Here is a 25,530-nt window from a genome sequence, read left to right as displayed (position 1 = left end):
ATAGTGGGAAGAGAATGAAGGGAGAGTAAAGCCAGGTCAGTTCCAAGAAACTTTATATCATAGTAAGAACACCCTCAATGGACAGATCATGTAGATTTTTAAGAATAGGGAGGACCAAACCCAATATATTAAGAATGGACTTATTTTAACTGCTTTGTTAGATAATTGGATGATCAGATAGAAGAAAACAAGGGCAGTAGAAGAAAATCAGTGAAATAGCTGTAGTAATAATTGAAATGAGCTATATTGGCTTAAACTAGTAGCACCAGTGAGGAGGCTTAGTGGAAAATGACTATCTGAACACAATTTGAAGGTAGACTCAACATAATTCGGTCATAGAGTGAGCATCTCAGAGGAACCAATGGAAATTTCAAGGTTTCTCTGCCAACAACCTGAAAGAGAGATTTACCAAAATGTGAAGACCATTGGCGTAACAAGCTTCGGATGAAAATGGGATTCAGAGGCTTGTTGATTGTAGGTATGTCAGACAGCCAAGAGGACTTCCCAGAAGGCAACTGGATTTCCTGAGGGGAGCCTGGAATTTGTCAGCATGTAAATGGTTTTTAAGACAGGGCCACCTACATAATTTGTGAGGTCCAGTGAAAAATGAAAATGCAGACCTCCTTGTTAAAAAAAAATTAAAATTTCAAAACAGTGACAATAGAGAATAAACCAAGTATAGGACCTTCTAAGTGAAGGTAGCTGTATACAGGTAATACATCCAGCAAGCTGGTTTGAGGCCATGATTCCAAGAGAGTAATGTGGGTGGGTAGATGGGTGAATGGTTGGATAGATGGACAGACAATAGACTAGATAGACAGACAGATGATAGATAGATAGATAGATAGATAGATAGATAGATAGATAATGTCTAAGGACTGAGGTCTGTGGTACTTTAAATATTTTTGAGAGATGAAGAGAGTTCCTCAGAATTGTCTAAGAGAGAAATCAGCAGGGTACTTATTGAACATAACAAAAGAGAAATAATGGCAAAATGTTTGCTATTGACTCAGGGGTTGTTTATTAGTATCCAGGCTGAGCCAGAAGAGCTGGGTTGTTGCCTCTGGTTCTTGCTGTGACCCAATTGCCAGAGAGTTTCATTAGAGTTGGAATTGTTACACATTAGGTTCACTTGGGACTTTTCTACCCACAAGGCCCCTCTAGAGTTTCTCTGTAAATTTCTCTAGCTTTAGCCAAAATGTTTTAAATCACTTTGAGTAGTAATGAGATTTTGAAGTCCATTGGCTGAAACTGTTGAAAAGCAGAAGAAAATCCATTTTTGGATCAGGTGCTACTTGGCAGAGATGAGGGAATAGGTAACAGAAACTGAGAGAGGCAGACGTTAAGTATTAACTTAGATTTCTGACTTTCAGATTGTGTGTAAAAAAGCCAAATTGAACTTGACTGACAGTAGCAAAGAGTGACATTAAATCATCCAGGGCAAGGCAGAAATATTCAACAATAAATAATGAATCTGTCTTGTGTGTTAGCTATTATGAGAGGTAACCTTAGTTACTAAGGGGTTGAAAACTTACCAGGCTGTTTCAACAGCTATGAAGTTCTGTGTGCAGGGAGCTGATTGAAAGTAAAACACTGACCTTTCTTCTGGAGTAATGTAATCTCTTCCCGCCTCACACTTCCTGGAGTCTTTAATGATCCCAAGCCATGACCTACATTCAGTAGACCCTGGATGTGCACAGATGACCCCCTTGGAGAATGAAGAAGGAGGTGTAGTAGGTCCCAGAAAAGATGTCATGTTTGCACGCTCTATTGTACCCATTCCTCCCTGGCATATCCAGAGATCATTTCAATATGCTTCAGTGCACCTGACTGCTTCAAGTTTGCAATGCCCATGCGATGTGGAGGCAGAGGAAGAGACAGGCTATCAGCAGATGTAATAGAATAGATAATATCCTCTAGATATTAATATTTAGGAGTGACGGGGGAGCATAAAAATGTTGGGAAAAAAGGTTACATTATCATACCCAACACCATTGTCGACATCTTGAAATGGACTTACATTGGTTATTGGGAGTTAATATAGTTCTCTGCATTCTGGTGAGCTGATACTGTGAGCCAGTGTGTTATCCTAGAACGGGAGCACAGGCAGTGCATAGGGTTTTAACATCAGCAAATAGAATGACTTTTGGGGGAGATTTTATTCTGCCTAATGAATAAAATTGAAGCACAGTTAAAAAAACCTTTTGTTTAGCACTGCACAGGTAAGCATTTCTCTCAGCTCTTCTTTAACAGAACTGTGAATTTTGAGTAACTTGCTGAAAGGCCCTGCTCTTGTCCTGCATGCTTTGTTGGCATTCTAGATTCAGAAGTGTAAGCAAGTAATCTTTGTTGAGTTGCTACTATTTTGCCCCCGTTAAGACTTTTTATTAAGATTATATTATCTCGGGCCTCCCTGGTGGCACAAGGGGTTAAGCACCGCACTGTGAAGCAATCCGCAGCCTCCGCATAATGAGTTTGATCCCCAGCCGGCCAGGGAGAAACCCATATGGCGAGGCAGACCTCTCCTGTCTCGCCCGCTGCTCCCCTCAGTAGTGTGTTTCAGTCAGTCTGCTTGTTCTGTTCCCCACTCTGTCTCTGGTGGATCTTCTTATCCCTGTGCATCTCTGGCCTGTGCCCCAGCTCTTGTATGCATAAATAAATAAATCTTTAAAAAAAAGATTACATTATCTTACCCTACACCCAACCCTTCTATGAGCAAAGGATTATTTTCTCCAATATCACAGGTAAGAACTTCAAGGTTAGAGAGGAAATAAGATGACACTGCTGTCCAACTGCAGGGGAAGAATTCTTTTCTTTACATAGAAGAACTGGCCAGAGATAGAGGGTGAGATGATTCACCAGAGACAGAGTCAGGAGCTTAAAAGGTGGATGTACTGAAATACACTGCTTAGGGGAGCAGCAGGCCTGACAGGACAGGTCTGCCTTGCTGTCTGTGGGTTAGCTCCCTGGTCAGGGATTGAACTCAGGCCTTAGTTATGATAGCGCCGAGACTTAACCCCTAGGCCACCAGGGAGGCCCTGCAGGGTAAGTTTTACTAGTATAAGGGGAAGTTACCACCCACTTGGTGGGTTGGTTTAGAGCTTTACCAGCTACAAGTCAACTTCAGAGTTTATCTGTACTTTTCTTTATCCTAAAAATTGTTGTGGTGCTAGATCTCAAATTCAGGTCTGCTCAAATATGTTCCTTACATGGTCCAAGTAATTAGAATTTTCTGTAGATCTACAAAAATGCATGAGGTTTTTTTTTTTGGGGGGGGGATCAAGCACTCATTTTCAATCTCTGAATATAATCTCTCCTTCCTTCTTTAAATATAGTAATGTGAAGGAGTGAGTTTCTCTAGTTTGAGAGCAGGTTGCATTTTTATGTCTATGCTTGTTTTGATATTTTTTTTTGCTTTCATTGACATTATGATCTATTATGGCTTTTTTATTTTATTAAATTTTCAAAGCTGAAGTTCAAAAACTCAGTCTACTTATAGCCCAAGGCCCTATAACAAGTGCTAGGGCACTCTAAGTTTTGGATTTGGGACTAGGATTTTCGTACAGATGCTTTTTCTGTATTAAATTCACAATACAATTTTTCAGAAGTTGTTTTATGAGAGCCCTACATGAGGGCAGCATTGTGGTGTAATTTAAGGCAACAATATTTACTGGAGAAAATGTACACTTAGCAGAGAACTGTTTAAACCTAAGGTCTATGCTTGTTTCATCTTCCATTGAGTTGGTTTGCTGAATGGATGGAATATAGTTATATTCTTAATGTAGAAACTAGTAATCCAGAATCTTCATGTTTAATACTTAGCCAGTTTAATTTACTATATATCACAGATATTATTCTGAATAAGGGGAAAATGATCATTTATTCATATGATAGCAAAGGGAATTTATAAGATATTCAAAACTGAAAGGTGCTTATATATTATTTGGACTAATGCTAGACATTTTAGCAAAACCAATAAATGGAGAGATATAAAATGAATCCAACTAATCAGCACGGCTGTTTCCATGATTTCATTTGTTCATCTCTGGAGGTTTTCTATTTATTTGGTTTTTATTTGTTTTTAAGCAAAACTAGCTTAGCAGGGTTTGCCTGGGACAAAACTGATGGTTGCCTATTTGAGTGGCTATGGAATATTTACATGTTTGTTTTGCATTTGACTGTAAACATTCCTTATCTTTATGTCAGTTTTTCTGCCCCACATTTTCTTTGTAGGTCTTCCACATCAATGCTAGCTGGAGGACACGTAGGGAATCAGGGAGGATTAACCAACACATGAGAAGCTTATGAGTATTCCTAATGTTAAGTTGCTTAAGGGAGATTTATAAGGTTTCAAGGCATATAGAGACATTTTACCTGGGACTTCTTAATTGCAGTAGATCCTCGGTTCTTTCAAATTTAACATGAGATTTCACTTCAAGGCAGGTCACAGTAGAGGTCATGGTGTGCAGTGATTTGTTGCTTTGCTGAGGGATATATTTGAATTATATCTCTATTGAGGCTTGTAGGCATCAGCCTAGTGTAGAAATTGGATTCATCCTTACTATCTCATGTTTCTTACTTAAAATGTCATCAGCTCTGTTGAAGTCATTACTGGTATCCATTTGGAAATTAGAAAATTATGGAAAACATTGTATATGATTTGTCTAAATCAACAGTTTTTTTTTTCTTTTTTTTTAAGATTTATTTTATTTATTTATGCAAGTACTGGGTACAGTCAGAAGCGCGGGAGGGTGAGAGAATTCACCAGAGCCAGAGTAGGGAGCAGAATAGGCAGACTGACGAAATACACTGCTGAGGGGAGCAGTGGGCACAGCAGGAGAGGTCTACGCACCATGTGGGACCCTCTCCGGCAGACAGGGATCGAACCAGCGCTACAGAGTCTGCGGGCAGCTTCGCAACCCAGCACTCAACTGTTGCGCCACCAGGGGAGGCCCTAAATCAACGGGTTTTTGAAGAGAATCACATACCCAAAATTTAGCATTTTTGAGTAACTAGTGTATCTTTAATCTTACAGAGTTTCTTAGAGATATATAAGAAAATATGTAGTTTACAGGTTCTAAGGAAGTTTATACACTAGTTGTATATTTCATATAAATTACTGTAGAGTTTATATAAAAGCTTAATCACAATGTTACTCAATATCAAGTGTTATAATAATAATGTTACTCATTATTAAGTGTTCCTTTGTATTAATTTTCTAATGCATTAGTGCTTAGTTGAAAAATTAACATTGCAATTAAGATTTATCATGGAAGAGATAAACTTGGAACTTCCAGGAAGAGATGAATTTGGAAACAAACTAATCCTGTATTACTTTGTTGAAGGCTATTACCTTAGTCCCAATGAGGTCTTATGCAAAAGACTAACTTAGTGGTAGTTGAATTGAACAGTAAATGCAGTAACCTGCTTGGTTGCTTTCACAGAGATAATCCCTTTTACTGGTGTCTGAAGTTTTCATGGTTTGGATAGTTCTTTACCTCCAGGCTTTTATCTCTTTTTTTTTTTTTTAAAGATTTATTTATTTATTTATTTATCTATCTATCTATCTATTTATTTATTTATTTATTTTTACAAGCACTGGGTACAGTCAGAAGCACAGGATGGTGAGAGAATTCACCAGAGCCAGAGCGGGGAGCAGAGCAGGCAGAAGGACCAAAGTACACTGCGGAGGGGAGCAGCGGGCGGCAGGAGAGGTCTGTGCGCCATGTGGGACCCTCCTCCAGTGGCCAGGGAGCAGCCGGGGATCGAACCGGTGCTGCAGAGGCTGTGATCAGCTTTGCAACCCAGCACTCAAACGCTGCGCCACCGGGGAGACCCACAGGCTTTTATCTCTTAAGAGAAATTGTCTGTCCTAAGAAAAGGCAACCCTGGGCCTCCCTGGTGGCATAGGCAGTTGAGCACTGCTCTGTGAATCTGTCCACAGCCTCTGCAGTGCTGCTTGGATCCCCACCAGCCTCGGAGCAATCCATATGGTGAGCAGACCTCTCCTGCTTGCCTGCTGCTCCCCTCAGCAATGTATTGGTCAGTCTGCCTGTTCTGTTCCCCGCTCCGTCTCTGGCGAATCCTCTCACCCTCCCAAGCCTCTGGCCTATACCCCGGCTCTTGTATAAATAAAAATAAATCTTTTAAAAAAAAGAAAAAGAAAAAGAAATGCAACCCTAAGGCTGATTTTAGGTATTTACCTCCCTAGGTGAATATTTTTGGGTCCTTTATTATATAGGACAAAATTAGTTTGGGAGATATCACAGCATCAGATATAATTTGACAACTTGATAATTGTCAGATACAATCTGGCAACTCTACATTTTCAGAGGAATTATCAGTGACAAATATTAATGAGGATATGCAATATGATAAAGGGATCTCATCATAATCTTAAAAATATGGCTTCCCTTGTGGTCCAAGTATTCCACGTTATTTGGAAAAATTATGTCTTGGGCTATGACATGAAAAAAAATGAAAACAGATGAAAGGTTTTAACTGTTAATGAGGTAATTATATATATTATATATATATAATATATATAATGCAATGGAGCATTATCCACCTATACCTGAATTTGATAAGATGGTAGCTCTTAATCCTTCTTGCCACCAATAAATAAATGAAAATAAAATGATACCTGTGAAATGATGCATATGTTAATTAGCTTGATTGCAATGATCATTTCACAATATATCTGTCAAAACAGCAAGTCATACACCTTAAATTAATTGACATGTTTTAATTACATGTCAAAAACACTGCAGAAGGAAAAAAAAAGATTAAAATACTACCATATCTGTTACATACCATCATGACATAAAAAGCCAAAAGCGGTGATTTTAGTTTAGCTTTTTCAGTTTATTAACATCGAGATTCTAGGAAGAACCATTTTCCCAAGAGACCTCTCTTTCTAAGTACCAGAGCAATCAGTTTCAGTGGAATAAGAGTAAGGGATGAACACAGGGGGAGAATTTTCAAAATGCAGGTGTCAAGTTCCTTTTCCTCAAGGGTATATTTAAATCTTAGTGAGGTAATCTTACTTATTTTGTGAAAGCGCCCAGGTTTGTTTTGATATGATGTGATCTTTAAGAAGCCCTCTAGAAGTGTTCTTTAGAGAGAAAGTCCAAATTTATCAGATCTAGTAGCTGGAATGAAGTAGCTGTGTGAAGGAGCCAGCACTAGCATTATTCAAGCAATCTTGTACAATAGTGATGTTTGGCAATATTTCACTTCCATGAATTTCCACTATATGTAATTTACCTTCTAGGTTAAATTTACTGTTAAAAGAATAACATTTGATCCTGTAATACCTTCCTGAAGAAGGTTTGTGTGGTATAAAATGTTAGTCTTTTGTCAGAAAGGTTTAGCTCCCTTCCTGGTATAAGTTTAATTATAATCTAAAAAGAAAATTGAGTACCATCAGCTTAGCTGTTTGTTTTAAGGAAGTGGACATAGCAAAAGCATCATCTTGCCCACATTTACAAGTGAGGATAAAGGAAACCCTGACTACCATGAGGGCAATTTCAATAAGTGTAAGGTGCTTCTAATCCTTTGGCAGGGAAGATGGAATGATTGTAGAACATGATTGTTATTTGCCTTATCTTAGATCGTGCTTACCAACATTTATTCTTTTTTTTCCTCCCCTCAGATGTACATCCAGACAACAACACTTACTGTCTCCATGAGTTTAAGCGCTTCGGTGTCTCTGGGCATGCTCTATATGCCCAAGGTTTATATTATAATTTTTCATCCAGAGCAGAATGTTCAAAAACGCAAGAGGAGCTTCAAGGCTGTGGTGACAGCTGCCACCATGCAAAGCAAACTGATCCAAAAAGGCAACGACAGACCAAATGGCGAGGTGAAAAGTGAACTCTGTGAGAGTCTTGAAACCAATAGTAAGTCATCCGTAGAGTTTCCGATGGTCAAGAGCGGGAGCACTTCCTAATAGATGTACGTTGAACATTCTTCTACTAGTCTTGGGGGCTGTGCTGCGTGGTTCCAGGGGCATGTGGTGCTTACACACCATGAGGCCATCTCAGAGTTTTAAAAACCATTTGGTTAGAATCGAATGATGGCAGGACAAGTGGCTCTTCTCTAGAGCATAAACATGCTCATAGAATCTCTTTCACAGAATGTGACACTCAGCTCTCTCTTTGGAGACATTATAGAGCTTGAAGTTTGGAACTGCCTTCCATTTATAAAGTTATCATTTAGTGCTTAGGGACTATTCTCCAGTCTTTGTTAGTTCAATAGTGGATGTTCTTTGTATAATTAATACTTAACTAATATTTATAGAATATGCAACCAAAGATCGATCTTATGGAAATAAAATGTTATCTGAGCATTTAGGGAAATGAGACAATGATTCAGACAATATTTAGGTAAAGTCATAGTTAATGCATTTTTCTCCCAAGTCATCTCTTTCTTTTGTATTCCCGAATTTTCCCTCGTTGGATATGTTAAAATAACTAGAGCTCTTTTCTAGAAGCCCCTGGCCCTGAAAATAGTTTCCATTCTACAACCTTGCTCTACTTTTCCTTTTCTCACTGACTTTCCTCCTTTCTAGAATCATCCCTAAAGAAGCAATTGATAACATGCACTGGTAATAAGCTCACCCTGTAGAGCTTAACTGAGCTATTCTAGCCCATCTTGGCATCTAGATAGATCAATGATTTATATTGTAAATTACCAGAAATCTGAGTGTAGTGAAAACAAACAAAAAGACATCCTCATTACAAGATTTAGTAGATGGAACACAAAGAAATAAAAACTAAAGTGCTTGAATTAGAGAGACTTTCTGTTTTGGGAATACAACATTGGAACTTAATAATTTAGGATAAAATCCTATGCAAAAATGTTCTCTTCCACTCAGATTCCTCTAGCAGGTTGTATCCATTATTCTCTATACTTTTGACACAAAATACAAGAAGGATGAAGGTTTGATTTGAGGGCCTCCCTGATGGCATAGGCAGTGGATCCAGCACAGCACTGTGAAGCTGTTAGCAGGCTCTGCAGCACGGGTTCTAGCCCACTGGCCAGCGAGATACCCATGTGGCACAGCAGACCTCTCCTATCTCTCCCACTGCTTTCCTCTGCAGTGTATTTCTATCAGTCTGTCTGTTCTGTTCCCTGCTCTGTCTCTGGTGAATCCTCTCACCCTCCTGCGCTTCTGGCCTGTTCCCTGGTTCTTGTATGCATGAATAAATAAATCCTTAAAAAAAAAAAAGGAGGAAAAAAAAGATTTGATTTGATCTGATGGAATTATAACAATTTATAGTTTTCACTAGATTCACAAACCTTCCCGTACATCAAGATTTTCGGATGGACATTTTTTACTTTAATGTCCCGTATACAGAAATGTCCTCAGAAGGTAAGTATTGATAAGTAAACTTGTTGGCTTCATTTACCCTCAGACTTCTTGGAATTATTGGTCAGATCTTCTGGGAAGATTACCTTTTAGCTCAGTGATATCAGCTTAGTCACATGTAGAGAAAGAAGCCTGTTGCGAATGCCATAGACATGCCCTAGATAGTCAGCTTTCTGCAAATATGAAACCTTGAGAAACCACAGGAGAAGGCACAATAAATATGGGTTTTGGTAACAAATCATTGCAATCATCTCTGATCATGGGTAGACAATTTAGTAATGATGGGCCTTTTGGAGCTCTTAGCAAAAGATGCACTGTAACTACAATCAACAAGAATGCTTGTGATTTAAGAGTAGAATTTTATCTGTTTTTCTGCCTTGAAAACATCCGTGCAGGAAGTTAAACCTATTGTAGGATGCTGGCAAGCTGCTCTTGGCCAGTGAGACTCTTGGAACACTGGCATTTCTCAGTATGACTCACAGGAGTCTATAGCTGTGCTTGTTCTTTACCAATAATCCAGAAAACTTTCTGCAATGTGCTTGCAAATGGGAATAGCCAGATATAGAATAAAATAAAGATCAGTTTTCCCAACTCACCTCTGGAAAGTAGTGGGGAAAATTTTAATAGACTTTCCCCAGAGGATTGAGGATGGCAGCAAACAAAATCTTTTATGGTCAAAACACTAGCAAAGATGTAAAACAATGATACCTCCATAACAATTAAAAAAATAAAAATCAATTAAAAATATGTAAGTTCTCTGAAAATGAAAATTCTCTGTACTGAAAAATACTAATCCTACATTATAGAAATGTTTTGTATATTTTCTTTTTATTAATTTTTTGTGATGTTGAAATGTTAATTTTTTTTTTTTAGTATGTATGCATTTCCCTATTTTCTCTGCAACAAGAATGAATATGACAAATGAGCAACCTGTATGGGAAGTAAGCCTATAACATTCTGGAAGAGTTAGAAGCTCACCTACAAAGATGAATCAAGATCAAGTCAATCACTACCTGAAAGGCTAAATTGCACCTGGATATTTTAGTGTATTCATCTTTTATAGAAGTGCACCATATTTGAATGGATTGGTCCAGTTACATGATTATAGTTTACACGTTGAGGAAAGAAAACTGGTGCTTTCACATATCTTTCCATAGGCTCATCCAGATCACCATTTTTTTTAAAGATTTATGTATTTATGCATACAAGAGCTGGGGTATAAGCCAAAGGTGTTGGGGGTGAGAGGATTCACCAGAGAGAGTGGGGAGCAGAACAGGCAGATCTACTGAAATACACTGCTGAGGGGAGCAGTGGGCGAGACAAGAGAGGTCTTCTGTTCCATGTGGGTCACCTCCCTGTCTGGCCTGGGGCATCAAACTCATGTTGTAGTGGCTGCTGATAAGCTTTATAGTGCTGTTTTTAAACCCTGAGCCACCAGGGAGGCCCCAGATCTTCATTCTTGTGCATAACTAAGGGTCATGGGCCCCCTGTGCTCTTGTTCTCTTTACTGTGTGCACCTGTGGCTTGAATTGAGTCAAACATCTTTTATAATCATCAACTTTCTAAAAGTGCCAATAACCCAGATAACTTCAGTGCTGTCATTTCCTTCCAAAAGTGTGTCTTATGTTTTTTAGAAATATAATTGAATATAGGAAAAAGGTTTTTGTCATTCAACTGTAACTAGTATCATGCTGCTTCAAATTTAAAACATTGCCTCTCAAAATGGTCTAGTCTATTCTAAATAAGTTCAGGACTAGTTAGTCCACCAAAATAAAATCCCTGTTGCGGCATTCACACATATTCTACAACCAGACTTTTGATAAATTACCATTACTATGATCAGATGACAATGATATGCTTGAAAGTATTTTGTAAACTATAAATCACTGTAGAAAGGTAAAAATATTCTGCCTTGAAAACAGATTGATCTGTCATTAATAGAAAAGAGAAAACCTAAAATTAAAAAAAACATTATTTTAGCATCCCTCTTTTTATTCATATTTTTGATATGTGGAGGATTTTGATAATTATGACTACTATTCCATTGTTGGGATTTTTTCTGAAGAATTAAGTGTGTTTTTATGATATACAGCAATGTTGTCATTCATGCCATAGAGTTCTCAAGTTTATCATACTTAGAAACATCATCTTAAAAATAACTTATTAATTCCAGAAATTCTGGCAACATATTTAAGATTGTAAAACTTTCAAAGACACACAGAATAAATGTAAGAACTCTGAGGCTGGAAGAGAGAGCAACAAATCCATGTTAATTACTGAATTTACTATATTTCACATGCAAAAAGGTCAGCTGTTGCTTCATAAAAGTGGGAGATGGAAGGTAGAAACAGTTGATATATAAATACATGTATATATAAATTTTATCAACTGTACAAAATTAACAAATGCTGTTAACATGTTATTCCTTAAGCTATGTTCATGAATAATTCATGCAAACAGCTGCTTCTGGAGGTAGATCTGTTTTTTCCAGTTTATGAACACAGTGTGGTTTGCACAAGGAAATTCATTGTCACTGTATTCAAAAATTGATTTTCACATGAGTGTTTTCATCACCATGGTAAAATCTCTCCCTATTAGTTCATAGGTACATCTTTGATCCATTTTGCTCTGTAATATTTCTGGAATGAATTTTCTCGCAAGATATCTTCCATTCACACTTGCTCCTTATCATTGTTCTCATGTTCACCAAATCATCAGTTTTTATACCCTTGCTTCCTTTTCTAACCAGGAAAAAAATTAAAATTGCTCTCTTTTTCTAAATTATGGTCTCAATTCTCAACAGAAGTCTACCAGTTTATACCCTGGAGATAACTTCTAAGAGTTCAAAAAAATGAAGTATGAATCTTTAATTAGCTATAGAGTCTCAAAGATGGAAGGATCCTTCAAGATAGCCTTATCCAAATCACCTTCTGTTGAATTAACACCTTCTGAGTATCATCTTCTTCAAGGTCTTTTTTGTACTTGCTTTTCTATTGCAATCATAATTTTTCTCTCTAGCTATCAACAAATTTGATAAATATTTCCTACATTTTTAGTTATTATTAAAAATGTTGAATTTGCACAGTCTTGTGAGGGTTATATTTTCTAACTCTTATGACAATTTTTCTTTAACTTTTCTGCAAAGATTATTTGAAAATCCTTTAAAATCATAGATGAAAGTTTCTATTTTCTTATAGGAAATTTAAAGGCTTATGATGGCATTATGTAAATTAGAAGTTAATAAACAGTAAATGGGCATAAAAATCATTGCATTTCACTTTACACAAAGCAAAAAGTAACAGATACCTTACCTTTTAGAGGGTACAGGGGAATGTAGGAATCTGTGTTTGTTTCCCCACACAACAGCCATTTCTCCACAAATGTACTCGGCTTCCACCCTCATAAAACCCAATGTTGTGAATTTCACCTGAATTTGTTAAAGATTAAAACATTTACATTTTTAGTTTTCTAAATGAGACTATTGCTTTTTTATTTATATGAGCATTGAATTCTTATTCAATGATCTTACCACATGGTTTAAAAAAATAACATAAAAAACTGAATATCATAAAAATAGTAATTCCATGTTTGATTTTCAAAATCATAGTGGTTGACTTAACATAACATGCACAGGTGTTGATTAATAATAATGAACACCTAAAACCTGCATAATGTTATGATACAATGTTATTTTAAATAAAAAAATAGAATTTTTAAATTAAAATATAAATTATTCTTTATAGGGATAGGTGATGAAGTAAATATAGCAAATATTAACTATAGAATCTAGGTGGTGGGTACATGAGTGTACAACATGGTATTCTTTGAACAATTTTGTATGTTTTAAACATTTTATAATAAAATGTTAGGAAAAAAGGCACAGAAAAATCAAACAAGTGAAAAATTCATCATTTTAGCATGAAACTGGGTCTTGGTGACCTTTTATTTTATTCATTTTGTAGAATGTAATTTAAAACCTGCTCTAAAATCTTCTACAATATTGACTTAGAGTAAGTATGCTCAATGTAGCGACAATGAGCAGACGTGTCACCTCTTTTTATTATGAATCACATATTATTCAGTGATATCAAAGATAGCAGAGAGATCTATGGCTAGCACTTCCTTGAGGGAATCTGCATTCATTTTGGTGACTGTAAACTTTGTCATCTTTCAGTTTTGGTCAATGACCAGTGTTGATGTACACTAACCAATAATATGGAATGAGTCTAATTGCCAATTATTTCAGAGGAGGAGCTTTACAACTTCCTTATTAAATATTCATCAACTAAATTATTCTGTAGAATTTGATTCATCTTGAATTAGAATTATGTAGTGCAAGGTTGGGCCTCCCTAGTGTTGCAAGGGGTTAAGTCTCAGCACTATGAAGCAATCCATAGTCACTGTTCCATAGCACTTCAATCCCCGTCCAGGTTGCTAACCCACATGGTGCACCAGACCTCTCCTGTCTCACCCACTGCTACCCTCAGCAGTATATATCAGTAGATCTTCCTGTTCTGTTCCCCATTCTGTCTCTGGTGAATCCTCTCACCCTCCCCATGCCTCTGACCTACATCCCAGCTCTTGTATACATAAATAAATAAATCTTTTTAAAAAAGAATTATATAGTGAAATACTTGCATTTTACACTGTTTCATAACTTTTTGCTCATGATTATTAATTCTAAAATTCTACTGTAAAACAATATCACATTTGACTTTTTAAACAGAGATTTATCACATTTTCAGAAATGTGTAGGAATTATTTGGATTTAGATTCTCTGGAAAAATAAGACATGAATATAAAATTGACAGAGAATGAATTTTTTTATACATCTTTCTAATAATATTAGCATAATGGGTTTTCATAGTAAATTGGTACCAGTACAATTATATATTCATTTCCTTCTTGAAGTCTTTAGTTTTAAACATCTTTAATTGCATATTTTAGATGAAACCAGGCTATAAATATGTATTGGCAGTACACAAATTTACTTTAATACTTTTAAATATTCTATGTACTTGATATTTTACTCTGCTCACTGTTCAAGTCTAATAATATTGTTTATTTTAAAATTTAAAATACTTTCACTCTCAAAGCAGAACTAATTATAATTACTAAACTTTGGTCATCAAATCAAATTCAATGAGTTGAAATCTTTAGCCTAGGTTAAAACAAAAAATATTTTGTAGGGCAGATAAATTTGTCTGTTCTTTCATTTTTCAATTGTAAATTTTTGCTAACCAAAATGATAATTGAATTGAATTGTACCTGAATTTATTAAGATTAAAATGTTTTCCTCTTTAGTTTTCTAAATAAGACAAATGATTTAACAGATTAAACTTGCCACTGTGTTTATATTCCTAAGGTCATTGAATTCCTAATACATGGCATAAATAATAAGTAACATGTAAAAACTGAGTATCATAAAATAGTATATCATATAAAAATTATGTAAGTAGATGTTTTATAAAATAGAAAAAAGATTTGCATTTTAGATCATTTTAACAAAATAATTTATTGTTACATGCTATTAATTGGTCTTAATTTGTCTTAACAGCTTCTTCTACCAAGACAACATATATCAGCTACAGCAATCATTCAATCTGAAACAGGGAAATCGTACACTATGAAAATCTCGAACAATGAACATGACACCACCAAAACTCACTCCTGGAGATCTCTGTAGACTACAATCAATCAAATCAATAGTCAGTCTTGTAAGGAACACAAAATAACCACGAGCCAAATGTATCAATAACAGAGAGTGAAGAAAACCGTTTTATACAATACAATCAATGAGTGTCGAGCTAAAGTATTGCTTACTCATAAGCAATTACAAAAAAATCACAAAAGGAAAACTAATGTTAGCTTGTGAAAAAAAATGCTGTTGAAATAAACCATGTCTGATGTTATTCTTGTAAGTATTTTTCTGTGATTGTGAGAACTCCCGTTCCTGTCCCACATTGTTCAACTTGTATAAGACAATGAGTCTGTTTCTTGTAATGGCTGACCGGATTGAAGCCCTGGGTTGTGCTAAAAAATAAATGCAATGGTTGACGCATGCAATTTTTTTATACAAATAATTTATTTCTAATAATAAAGGAATGTTTTGCAAATGTTGAGAGTTGTTTCGTTCCAGTTTTAAAGCCAAGGAAAACTTTCTAGTTGGCACTTCTGCTGTTATTTATCTCCTGCTGTAAGAGACCTAGTGTTCCCAGGAAATAGGGATATCCTCCAGGAATGTGTTTTGGTAGCACCCATGTATATGCGAGGAAGATTGCCTTTTATCCCTGTATGAAAAAGCATTATTTGAGTAAGAGTTTGTGAATAGTTCAACATTTATGTGGTAGTTGTTCATGGTAATTTTATCTTTTTTTTGAAGAATCAAGCAATATCTGGAGGTAAATTGCTTCAGATATTATAATTAACATGTGACGAGTTAAACTTTGGAGAATGTGATCTGAAAGTCACCATCTAAGAGTCTATCAAAAGGTCACTGAAATTCTCCCCCATTTTCTAAGTCAAAACTTTCAGGTAATGAAATATTCCAAGGAATGTACTATGATTAACCTTTTCTCACCTGCTCCTGGTATACACTGAAATCAGTGAAGTAATGGGCCTTACCCAGTCCAGTCTTGAAAGCACAGAATTAGCATATTTATTCCCCTGGCATCACTAGAGAAACCACAGTTCAGATCACATGTCAGTGCTTTCTTATTTTCCAAATGAAAACATTCATTGGTTCATAGAGCAGTATCATTAAAGAGAGAAAACAGGGGGCTGTGTCATGCTAATAAAGCATGCTAGGGTGGATAAAGGGGGCCCCTTAAAGCTTTCAAATCTGTTTCCATTTTGTTCTAGGCTTTTCTGTTCTCTACAATTTCAGACATCCATCAAGTCAATGGGTCTCTACAATCGTTTTGTTAGTAAATGTTCTCTCTGCTGAGTTAGCTTGGATGGCTCATTGCACTGCTTATAGATATAAAGAGCTATCTGTGCTCTGTAGTTTCAGCCCAGATATTGACAGTCACTTTATTTAATAAGTTGAAGTAGCATAGCTCATTCTCCTTCAACATAGAGCAACATGGACTAGATACCTACCTAGACAGAAACTGCATCCAGGAGGAAGGGTATACTTATCAGCCTTTCATTGAGTTTCTCCTAATACTATTTGTTGTTTGTATATAATATTTAAATCAAGGAGTGAGGACATTATTTGAAGTTTTCAGATAACCTGAATTATTGATAAGTATAATCCTGTAATCAGGTTCCTAAATCCACTTTCAGGTGTGCCTTTCTAGATAAAATCTAGTTTAAATCTAAATGAATCCATAACCACATATTTGCAATATTTTATTGTTTCAGGTAACTCAGTACCAATAGCCATATCAAGAAAAGCAATTATAATTATGTATTTAATTTTTTAGTTGATGGTTTCTTTTAATTGGAGAGCATTAGTAATTTTTAAATATTTTTTAACTTAATTTTAGCTAGTAAGCACTCATATGTTGAGAAATATGTTTGAATTTTACAAATCTTGCATTTCATACAGACAGTGAAATTCAAGTGTATTTTCATGTTCTCATTTACTAATTGACTCTAATCAGGGTAAGTGGATACAACAGGTTGATTATGAAAGCAAAGCTGACTCTCAGGCCAAGGTGGGTTGTTGTCATTGTTATTATTATTACTTTACTTCTTTTAAGAGTTAAGGCAGAAAAATAATTAGGCATAATTCATAACATTTCAGAATTGGTCTATTACAAATTTACTTATGGTTATTTTTTCCTAAATACTTTTTATAACTGATACTTATTTGGTGTTCTACAAAATCTTGTTTAACTCATAATAGAGTTGGTTTAATTTATGCAAATCATTCTTTAAAACCATATCTCAGTATGAAACTTTCTTCTAGGGAAACTATCACCCTCTCCAGGCAGTAGGAGGATAAATCCCCTCAACTTCTTACAGTAGGAGCTGGAGAATTCTGACCTCCACTGTGGTTATTTTCTCAGGGATATTGTCTAGGGCTCAGAATGCAGTCACATAAGACAACCTGGGGAGGCATCCTTTAAGAAGAATTTAGCGTGTGCTGGTCGTGGTCTGTAAGTCCTATGCTTTAAAATTAATTGCCTGTGTACTATAGATAATACAATGCAAAGTTGCATGGGAAAAAAATAGTATTATGTTCTTCAGTATTGACCTTGTGTTTTATCCTAGCCAAGAAATGTCACAGTCTGCCAGAGGGAATGCTAAAAATGTAGCCCAAGGTAATATTCAGCAAATGTCACTAGTAGACAATGAGTGATGTATTAGTGTGACCTTTGGTCAAATCTGACCTCAATTAAAAAAAAAAAAAAGGCTTATACTAGCTAATATTTAAAGGTGTCTAAATCAATTAAAGTTCATCTGTCAGAAACTAATTTTCTCTTAAGAATTACTCAAATTTAGACTTGAAGTATGGCCACTGGAACTTGAATGGTCTACTAAATTTTTAGTATTTACCAGAAATTTTTAAAGAAGAGTTGACATTTCAAATACATGAAATTTTACATTTTATTTAAGTAAAATGCCATATTGAAGAACAGAAATTTGTATCTTTATATTTTCTTTCCTTTTTAATTCTATACCAATGACAGTATAAAATAGTTATAATTTTATAATGAAATTAACCAACATTGGTATCTATATTCAGCCCACAAATGGAATACATGTCATTCTTAAACTCTGTTTCACAAACCTATCAATTCTTCTCATTTCCTTTATTTAATTTCCTTTGATGTCAGTATTTTCATCCAAATCTAAATCTAGTGTTTAGAATAGAATTGTTGAAAATAATGAGGTTGCCTGAAAAGATGAGTGAGAAATAATGCAAAATTGCAGACTATATTAGTCATATAGTAATATTTAGAAATGTCTCTTTTCCCTTTTATTATGGATGCCCTTTAGTGAAGGTATAAATAATGAAGAAAACTTTAATATAGCTAGAATAAAATTTTCCTTACAAATTATGTTTTTTGAATGTTCAAAAACTTGCTGTCTTTCTTATAGACTTAGTAGTAGAAAGCAGAGCAACAGTTGTTTTAAAAATGTTTTCTATGACTTCCATATTTCAGTTTTTTCCCTCTACAAAAATATTTTGCAGCATAACCTCTAATGATATTATTACTTTTGGGCACCATTGTTTTTTTCATTTTAATTTTCTCTCTGCTGATTCGATATATTATCAATGTCAAGTCTCATGTCATATTTTGATATATCTGCTTTCAGAGTGATCAGAAGAGAGAAAAAAAATTGTCTCCTTTTTTTATTTTCAAATTGTCTACAACCTAAATGAAAGTGAGGCAAAGTTAACTTTGACAAAAACTTTTTTTTACAAAGTCTTTCAAGCTAAGCCCAAGCATGGATGAGAACCTGTGAAAAAATTTAAATCAACCATATAATGACTGGAAGGGGGGTGGGAATGACATGAGTATAGAAAATGGAAGAGGCTCATGTGATTAGTAATTATTTCAGATTTTGAAGTAAGAATTTGAGATTATTTACCAATGAACTGACTCCCATGAGGTAAATTCACCAGAACATAGAATAGTTTTGGGAGCTAATAAAGATTATTAGAGTTTAAAGGGTTAAATATACCTATCATTCAGAGGTGAAATGAATAAGTGAAGGACATTATTTAACTCATTTACAAATGAGGGGACCAATAAAATGTCAAAACTAGTACAAAGAATATTTAAGCAGCTGGTAGTATGTGTGTGTGTGTGTGTGGGGGGGTGTCTGTGTATACACACCACACACGTATATAAGTGCTGGGATAAACCAGAGGGTTAGATATAAAACTAATTTAGTGTCTTACAGTAAAGGAAGCAATAAACCTTGAGGTTATTTTGTGGTTATCTTTTCCACTGGGTAGACATTATTTTAATCTAGCAGGTAAAAATCGATAAATAACCCCCTGAACCTATAGAGCTATAAAGTAGCTAGAAATTCAAACACTACAGTATTTTGAAAGAATAACCATCAATATATTTTACCTATTTCTAGGTTCTGGATAATTTTTTCTGGTGAGTGATACTTCATTGTTTTCCTTCCTTTAAATTTCTAGTGTTTCATTGGCCGAATCTGAACAATAAATATCACAAACAACTAAAATCACATTAAAATCATCCAAGTGGTAACAGAAGGGTTGTGGGATGGAGGCTCTATTTTAATTATTTTTTTCTCTCTTTACTCTTCCCTGTATTTGCAATTCAGAGGCTAGGTTGAATAAGACATTAGAATAAATGTGAATAAATGTGTAACTGCCTTTAGTTAACAGTCACCTATCTGGCTATTCCACAGATACTGTGTGAAAGTGTGGCTTCTTCCATTTGTTCCCTACATACTGTCATCTCTAGGGGATATTTTATCTTCCTTTTTGTATTATACTCCCCTAAAAGGCAAATTGACTTTTCAAGAGTATCCTCAAATATGGCAACCATGGACAGACAATATGCCCTATTCATGCTTACCTCCTATTTGTCACTAGCTCTTAACCCTGGCCTATCTCAAAGTCTTGCCTGGAATCCTGCCATGCTATTTTCTAGGCAGAAGAGGCAAGAGTGACATCTTCTCAATCAAGAGAGGATGCTGAAGAAGGAGATGGTTATGATAAATGGAGCTCTGCTTTTCCACAAATATCCTGCAATTCAAGAACTTGCATTCACCCCTCGCTCACTTCCCTCTGGCACTCTAAGCTCTGCAGAGCAGGTCCATGGTGACTGTAAGGCCTTGAACTCCCTTTCTACATGCATCCCACTTTCTTGACAGAGTAATAGTAGTAATGGTCCCTTTTGAAATATTTATTAATGTCCTGAAAGAAAAAAGGAAAAGCACCTGTAGGAGGAATAATATCAAATAGATAAATGTGGTTCTTTGACTTTTTTTTTCTCAAATGTTCTCTAAATTGTCTGTATCTCTTGAAAATGTTATCCAAGTGACCAAAATTCTCAATATACATTCCAGGTCCTGTAGATCTACTTTTCCCATTTTCCGTCTTTGGACTCACTGATGCTTTTTTGTGCTCCAATGCCTCAATCCCAAATTACTTTTCTATGTCAAAGTTTTCTCCACCCCCAACACACCCAGATATCAAACAAATAGATAAAAAAATGCCTAGGGAAGTTATTACAGCTTGATTTTAAATAATAAACAATATAACCAAGATAATTTAATCATTCGTTTTATTTAGAAACTATTGAGTACATGCTATGTAATGGATGTTGGAGGAGTCAAGAATCCAACAGTGAACCAAAAACAATTCAGAACAACCTGGCCTCATGGCAACCTGTAGGAGAGAGAAACATCTAACAAGATAAAAACATAAATATTGGGTATGTTAATAATAAATGATGAGAAAAAAAAGAGATTGGATAGAAAGCTAGTTAAAAAGTAGCATTTGAATGTAGAGCTTGTGGTTGAAATTTTATGTCGAGTTGCTATGGAAGATGTTTGATTAAAGACTTGAAAAGAATGAGGGATTGATAGGTGTGGCATCCTGGGAAAGAGGATTCGAAGCAGAAGGAACAGCAAAGAGAGTGGTCCTGAAGAAGGAAAAGAGCTAGACCAGGGTAGGGTGGACTGTGTAGGGGAGGTGGACTGTGAGATCTTGTAAGATCTTGGAGATGATGGAAAGAGCTTTAACTTTAATCTCGAGAGATGAGACACCACTTGCCCAGTTTGGAGCAGAGAAGTGACATAATGGGTCTCAACCTTAACTGAGTTCTGAACACTGTAATGTGATGGGAATAGCCTTAAGGAGGCAAATGGCAAAAGTACAGACACCAGTTAGAAGACACTGGTAAGATACAGAGTAGAGATGATCATTGATTGTTATGAGCAAAGTAGTGGAGGTAGTGAAAAGTGGTTAAACTGTATATCTATATATCTTGTCAGAAGATCCTACTAATTTGTTGATGTTCATTGAGAAAGATGTATATTGAATAAGAAGGTTAATTCCAGGGCTTTTGACGTAAGTAGCTAATAGGATATTGATATTTATTGAGATGGGGAAGACAGAGAAGAACAAGTTGGGGAAATATAATTCATACTGAAGTGTGCATGTCCCATATCTCTTGCACTCAGTTTTTTTTTAATATGCATTTTTAAAGATGCATTTATCATTAATTGGAATAACTAGAAATATTGAGATTCATTTTGGGACAGGAGACACTATGAAAATTTATTCCCTCTCAGATATTTTCAGCATGGTTTCAACATCTTCTGATATCACCAAACCCTTCTCTCATCTTTCATTTCCCTTTCCCAACCTAAATACTGAGCTGTTCCTTTTTTTCCTTCTAACTTCTTTCCACAGTAATAATCTACCTCCTGCAGTTTTACCCCAGTTCTTTGTGGTTATTTTAAAACTTGTCTGGTTATTAATGTAGTTATTGTTGATGCTGTAATTTTGCTTTCCCCAAGGAATAGCCTGTGAGTCACTGAGTCACGTTTAATTCTTAATTTTCTATTTTCTTGCATTCTAAGTTATAGAAAAACGAATGGTGATCTCAGAATCTACCCCAGGATACTCATTTTTACCTCCAATCTTTTATCCCAATCAATATTCTCCTTGTCCAAGAAGATCAATTGCCTTCTCAAAGAAGTGTTACTATTTGCCTGAAGTATAGAATAAGCAAATAAGGGGTATAATGCCTGAAATCATAGATACTAGGGGTCTATAGGTGTTTGCTATTTTAATTATATTGTCTTCTAGTATCAATGCCTTACCTTTTCAAAAATGTATTATTTTATTCACTCATTCATTTATTTTTTTCAATTACAGCAATTGCTGTAAAAGTCATACTAATTATTGTATGTAGACACAAAGAGCTTACTAACTGAGAGAGATGCTGATGCCACCTCATTATAATAACAATTACAATAATGTAATAAAATCTGTAATAATTAAGATTATGAGACTCATGTTAGACAGTTTGCTAAGTGCTATCTTGTAGTAAATCTTGCAACAGTCTTGCGGGATAGGTAGCCTTGTTATCCCTGTTTGGAGATAATGAAATGGAGACAAAGATTGATTAGCTAAGTTGCCGGAGATCACGTAGACGTGGGATTCATCTGGAGTGCCGGCCATATCAGGCAGAATGTGTCAGCTGAGAGAAAGGACAAAATACTCTATAGTCAGGTGCAAAAATTGGGCAGAAGGCAAAGAATGAATTTGATACCATGTCTTATATCTGTGTGTTTTATGCATTATAACTTGTTTATGGAGAACTATCTAACCTCTGTATCCTTGGCTTACACATTTAGGTGTAGGAATATTCTTGAAACAAGTTCACTTTAGTGCCAAGTTTTAATTAGATTGAGAGTTTTTTTTTTATTTTTATTCTGCGCTGTCTCCAGTGTGCACTTATCCATGCAGGTCATAAGGCATCACATAAACTTTTTTCCTCATAGTTCATGATTTATTGCTTTTAAAATTTTTCAAATGCTATGAAAGAAATGACATAAAAAAATGGCATGACCTCTACAGGGGTTTATTTACAATTTAGGGTTAAGGTTACAAAAAATCGACCTAGTTTTATAATTTGATATATTTCTGGTAACTTTATTCAGAAGTTTGCGCAGCTTATTGCAAATGTGTCTTATTACACCTTTAGGATGGGAGGCCAAGATTGTTTCTTTCGTATATACATCATTTCTTATGTAACTAGTGCATGAACTCCTTTACAAGATACAGACATTATGATGATAATTTCTCCCAGGCAGAAAGATCAGGCTGAAGCTTAGTAAAATTCGGTGTGAAATCATCCCTCAGTAAAGGAGGCCAAATGCAGAACTTTACCATCCACAATTCTGGACTAATTCTCCCTCTCTAGATCACACTGACCCCAGCCATCATTGTTCTGTCTTTAACCCCATTATTACCTAATGGCTATTTACTGCACCCTTTGCATTGCTTTTACAATGGCAGAGCAGAAAGAGAAATGTCAGAGCCCTTGCTGCATTTTCCTGGCAGGTCCCAGTCTTTTAAAGTTCAGAGGGGAGAGGTTGGAGCTGGATACTCAGGTAAGAGTCACCTTTTGTGCTGTTGTACTGGATCCAGAGATAGACTTAGGAAAAAGTTTTTCTGCGTGGGTTAAAGTTAAAACAGTCTGAGTCCTAGCCTGTCCTCTCCCTCCTTGTCCTCTTCCTAACAAACACACAAACACACACACACACTCACAGCATTTGTGATGATTTTTGAAAAGCAAAAACTACATGGAGCTTGAGTTATGTAAAATGAACATTTCAAATTGGAAAATCATTATACCTATTCATGCATTGTAGCTATAGTTTGAGAACATGTGTCTTTTATCAGCAGGGATCTGAGACCTGAAATAGATCTTTAATGGGGCCCCGGGGCAGCTAGGCAGGCACAATAGTCCATAATGACTTTATGGAGTAGGTCAACGAACCAGAATACAGGAGGGTTTATGTAATAGGCCTTAACTACTATGAAGAAGCTGTAATAGCCTATTGTAGCAAAAACCTCACTTTTCAGAATGTACCTAAATGCCAATTTACACAGTAGGGATTTTTAACTAACAGTGATAGCTGTCCCCATTGAGGAAGTATTTCTTTCTTTCTTTTTTTTTTTTACTGGTAACTAAGTAGTTCCTTCAACACATTGAATTTCTAACTATATTGACTGCATAGTATTCAAATATAATTACTCTATTTATGGGCCTCATTCTGCTTACAGAATATAAAAGTGGAATATTTAATATGAATAATAAAGAGAAAATGTCTTCTTAGTATATTCCTTATTGCAGCCGGCTTTAGAAATTCATGTGTTAAAATATATTTTACCTTAATTTTTACAGTTAATAGATAATAATGATTCCATCTTTCAATCATTATATGTTCTGAGGTTAGCATTAAAACCCAGGGTGAAATGACTCATGCTGAATTAAGCCAAATAAATATTTTAAATTACTTTGAAAATGTAGGCATGACAAAATTCAGTCATACTATGTATGGAACTGAAATATTTAATGGAGATGTTTTGTTTAAGGGTTGTGCACATGTCACTAGTTTACCTGCAAACTGAAAAAATGTTTTTTGAACTTTTAATGGCGGATAAAATCTTATTGTTGCATAAACTAGAGATACTTCTTTTCAATGTAAAATTTATCAGTAAATATTCAGAGCATATTCTAAAATTTTATAATTTATTTAGGCTTATTTTAAATACTAATAGTATGGACTGTCCTCTCCATGTACTAAGCTGAATGGCATCATATTTTAGAGCAAAAAAAAGATTTAAAGAGAAGAGTATGTATGCTATATCAATAAATGGTGATGATTTTCTAAATTAAAATTTACCAAGTCTGTATAAATACAAGTGAGTGTATATTGGTAAGACTGGCAAGAAACAAACAGGGAGCTCAGTTTTCATATTTTTCCCACACATATATCATCAGTTCACCATATTCAGCATCATAGAAGGATCACTTAAGAACTAAACCTTTTAAATTTATCTAAGAATCTATAAGTCTAAAACACATTCAGAATAAAACTTTTTAAAAATGCATAAGCCTGCCCCACTTCTTGGACTCGTGCCCATTTGCCCCAGAAGTTCAACTGGAGGGTAAATAGGGCACAGAAAACTCAGAAACAAACTAAAATAGAAACACTTTAAGGATGGTTTTAGTCCACTGTCTTTCCCAGAGTGATCTGAATAACACTTCCATCACCATCAACAAGGATGTAGTTTAATCCTGAGATTATGATGCCCTCTTCTATGCTGACTTAGAATCTTGGGGAGTGAGACTTCAGAATATGCATTTTAAGTGAATACCCATGAGAGTCTAATGTTCAGTGAGTTTGGGAACCACTGAGGTGGAAGAAATCTATCCCATAAATGCATAAGACACAATGCATTTTAAATAGTTGTCAAATTTTACTATTTTAAGCCTAATTTTATAGGTCTTTGTACTATAATATGATTGATTATCAATATACAAAGGTTTGACCTATGGAATTATACTAGAGTTTTAAATGGCCATGGCCATTTATATGTCCTATATGATATTAAGCCTTGATCTTGACTTTTTCCTTGCTCTAAATGAAGAGTCTACCATACAGCCATGATTTACCTTTCTCTACTTAATAAA

General features: G+C 35.4%; 1 protein-coding gene across 3 annotated transcripts in view; it reads left to right on the top strand.

Moving 5' to 3' along the window:
- Positions 1 to 14,980, top strand: part of GRM8 (glutamate metabotropic receptor 8) — a gene marked incomplete at both ends in the record, with an annotated part of 709,974 nt that extends 694,994 nt beyond the window's left edge. For all 3 annotated transcript variants that reach the window (XM_084229777.1, XM_084229778.1, XM_084229776.1), the window contains 2 exons: positions 7,655 to 7,901; positions 14,931 to 14,980. In XM_084229777.1, coding sequence (XP_084085903.1) covers positions 7,655 to 7,901; positions 14,931 to 14,980 — 297 coding nt within the window. The remainder of the gene's footprint in view (positions 1 to 7,654; positions 7,902 to 14,930) is intronic.
- Between the last annotated feature and the right edge of the window lie 10,550 nt (positions 14,981 to 25,530).

Source organism: Talpa europaea, assembly GCF_964194135.1.
Source record: "Talpa europaea genome assembly, chromosome: 3".
NCBI classification, from domain to species: Eukaryota; Metazoa; Chordata; class Mammalia; order Eulipotyphla; family Talpidae; genus Talpa; species Talpa europaea.
Note: the sequence above shows the minus strand (reverse complement) of the source record. Positions and strands in the feature narration are given on the sequence as shown.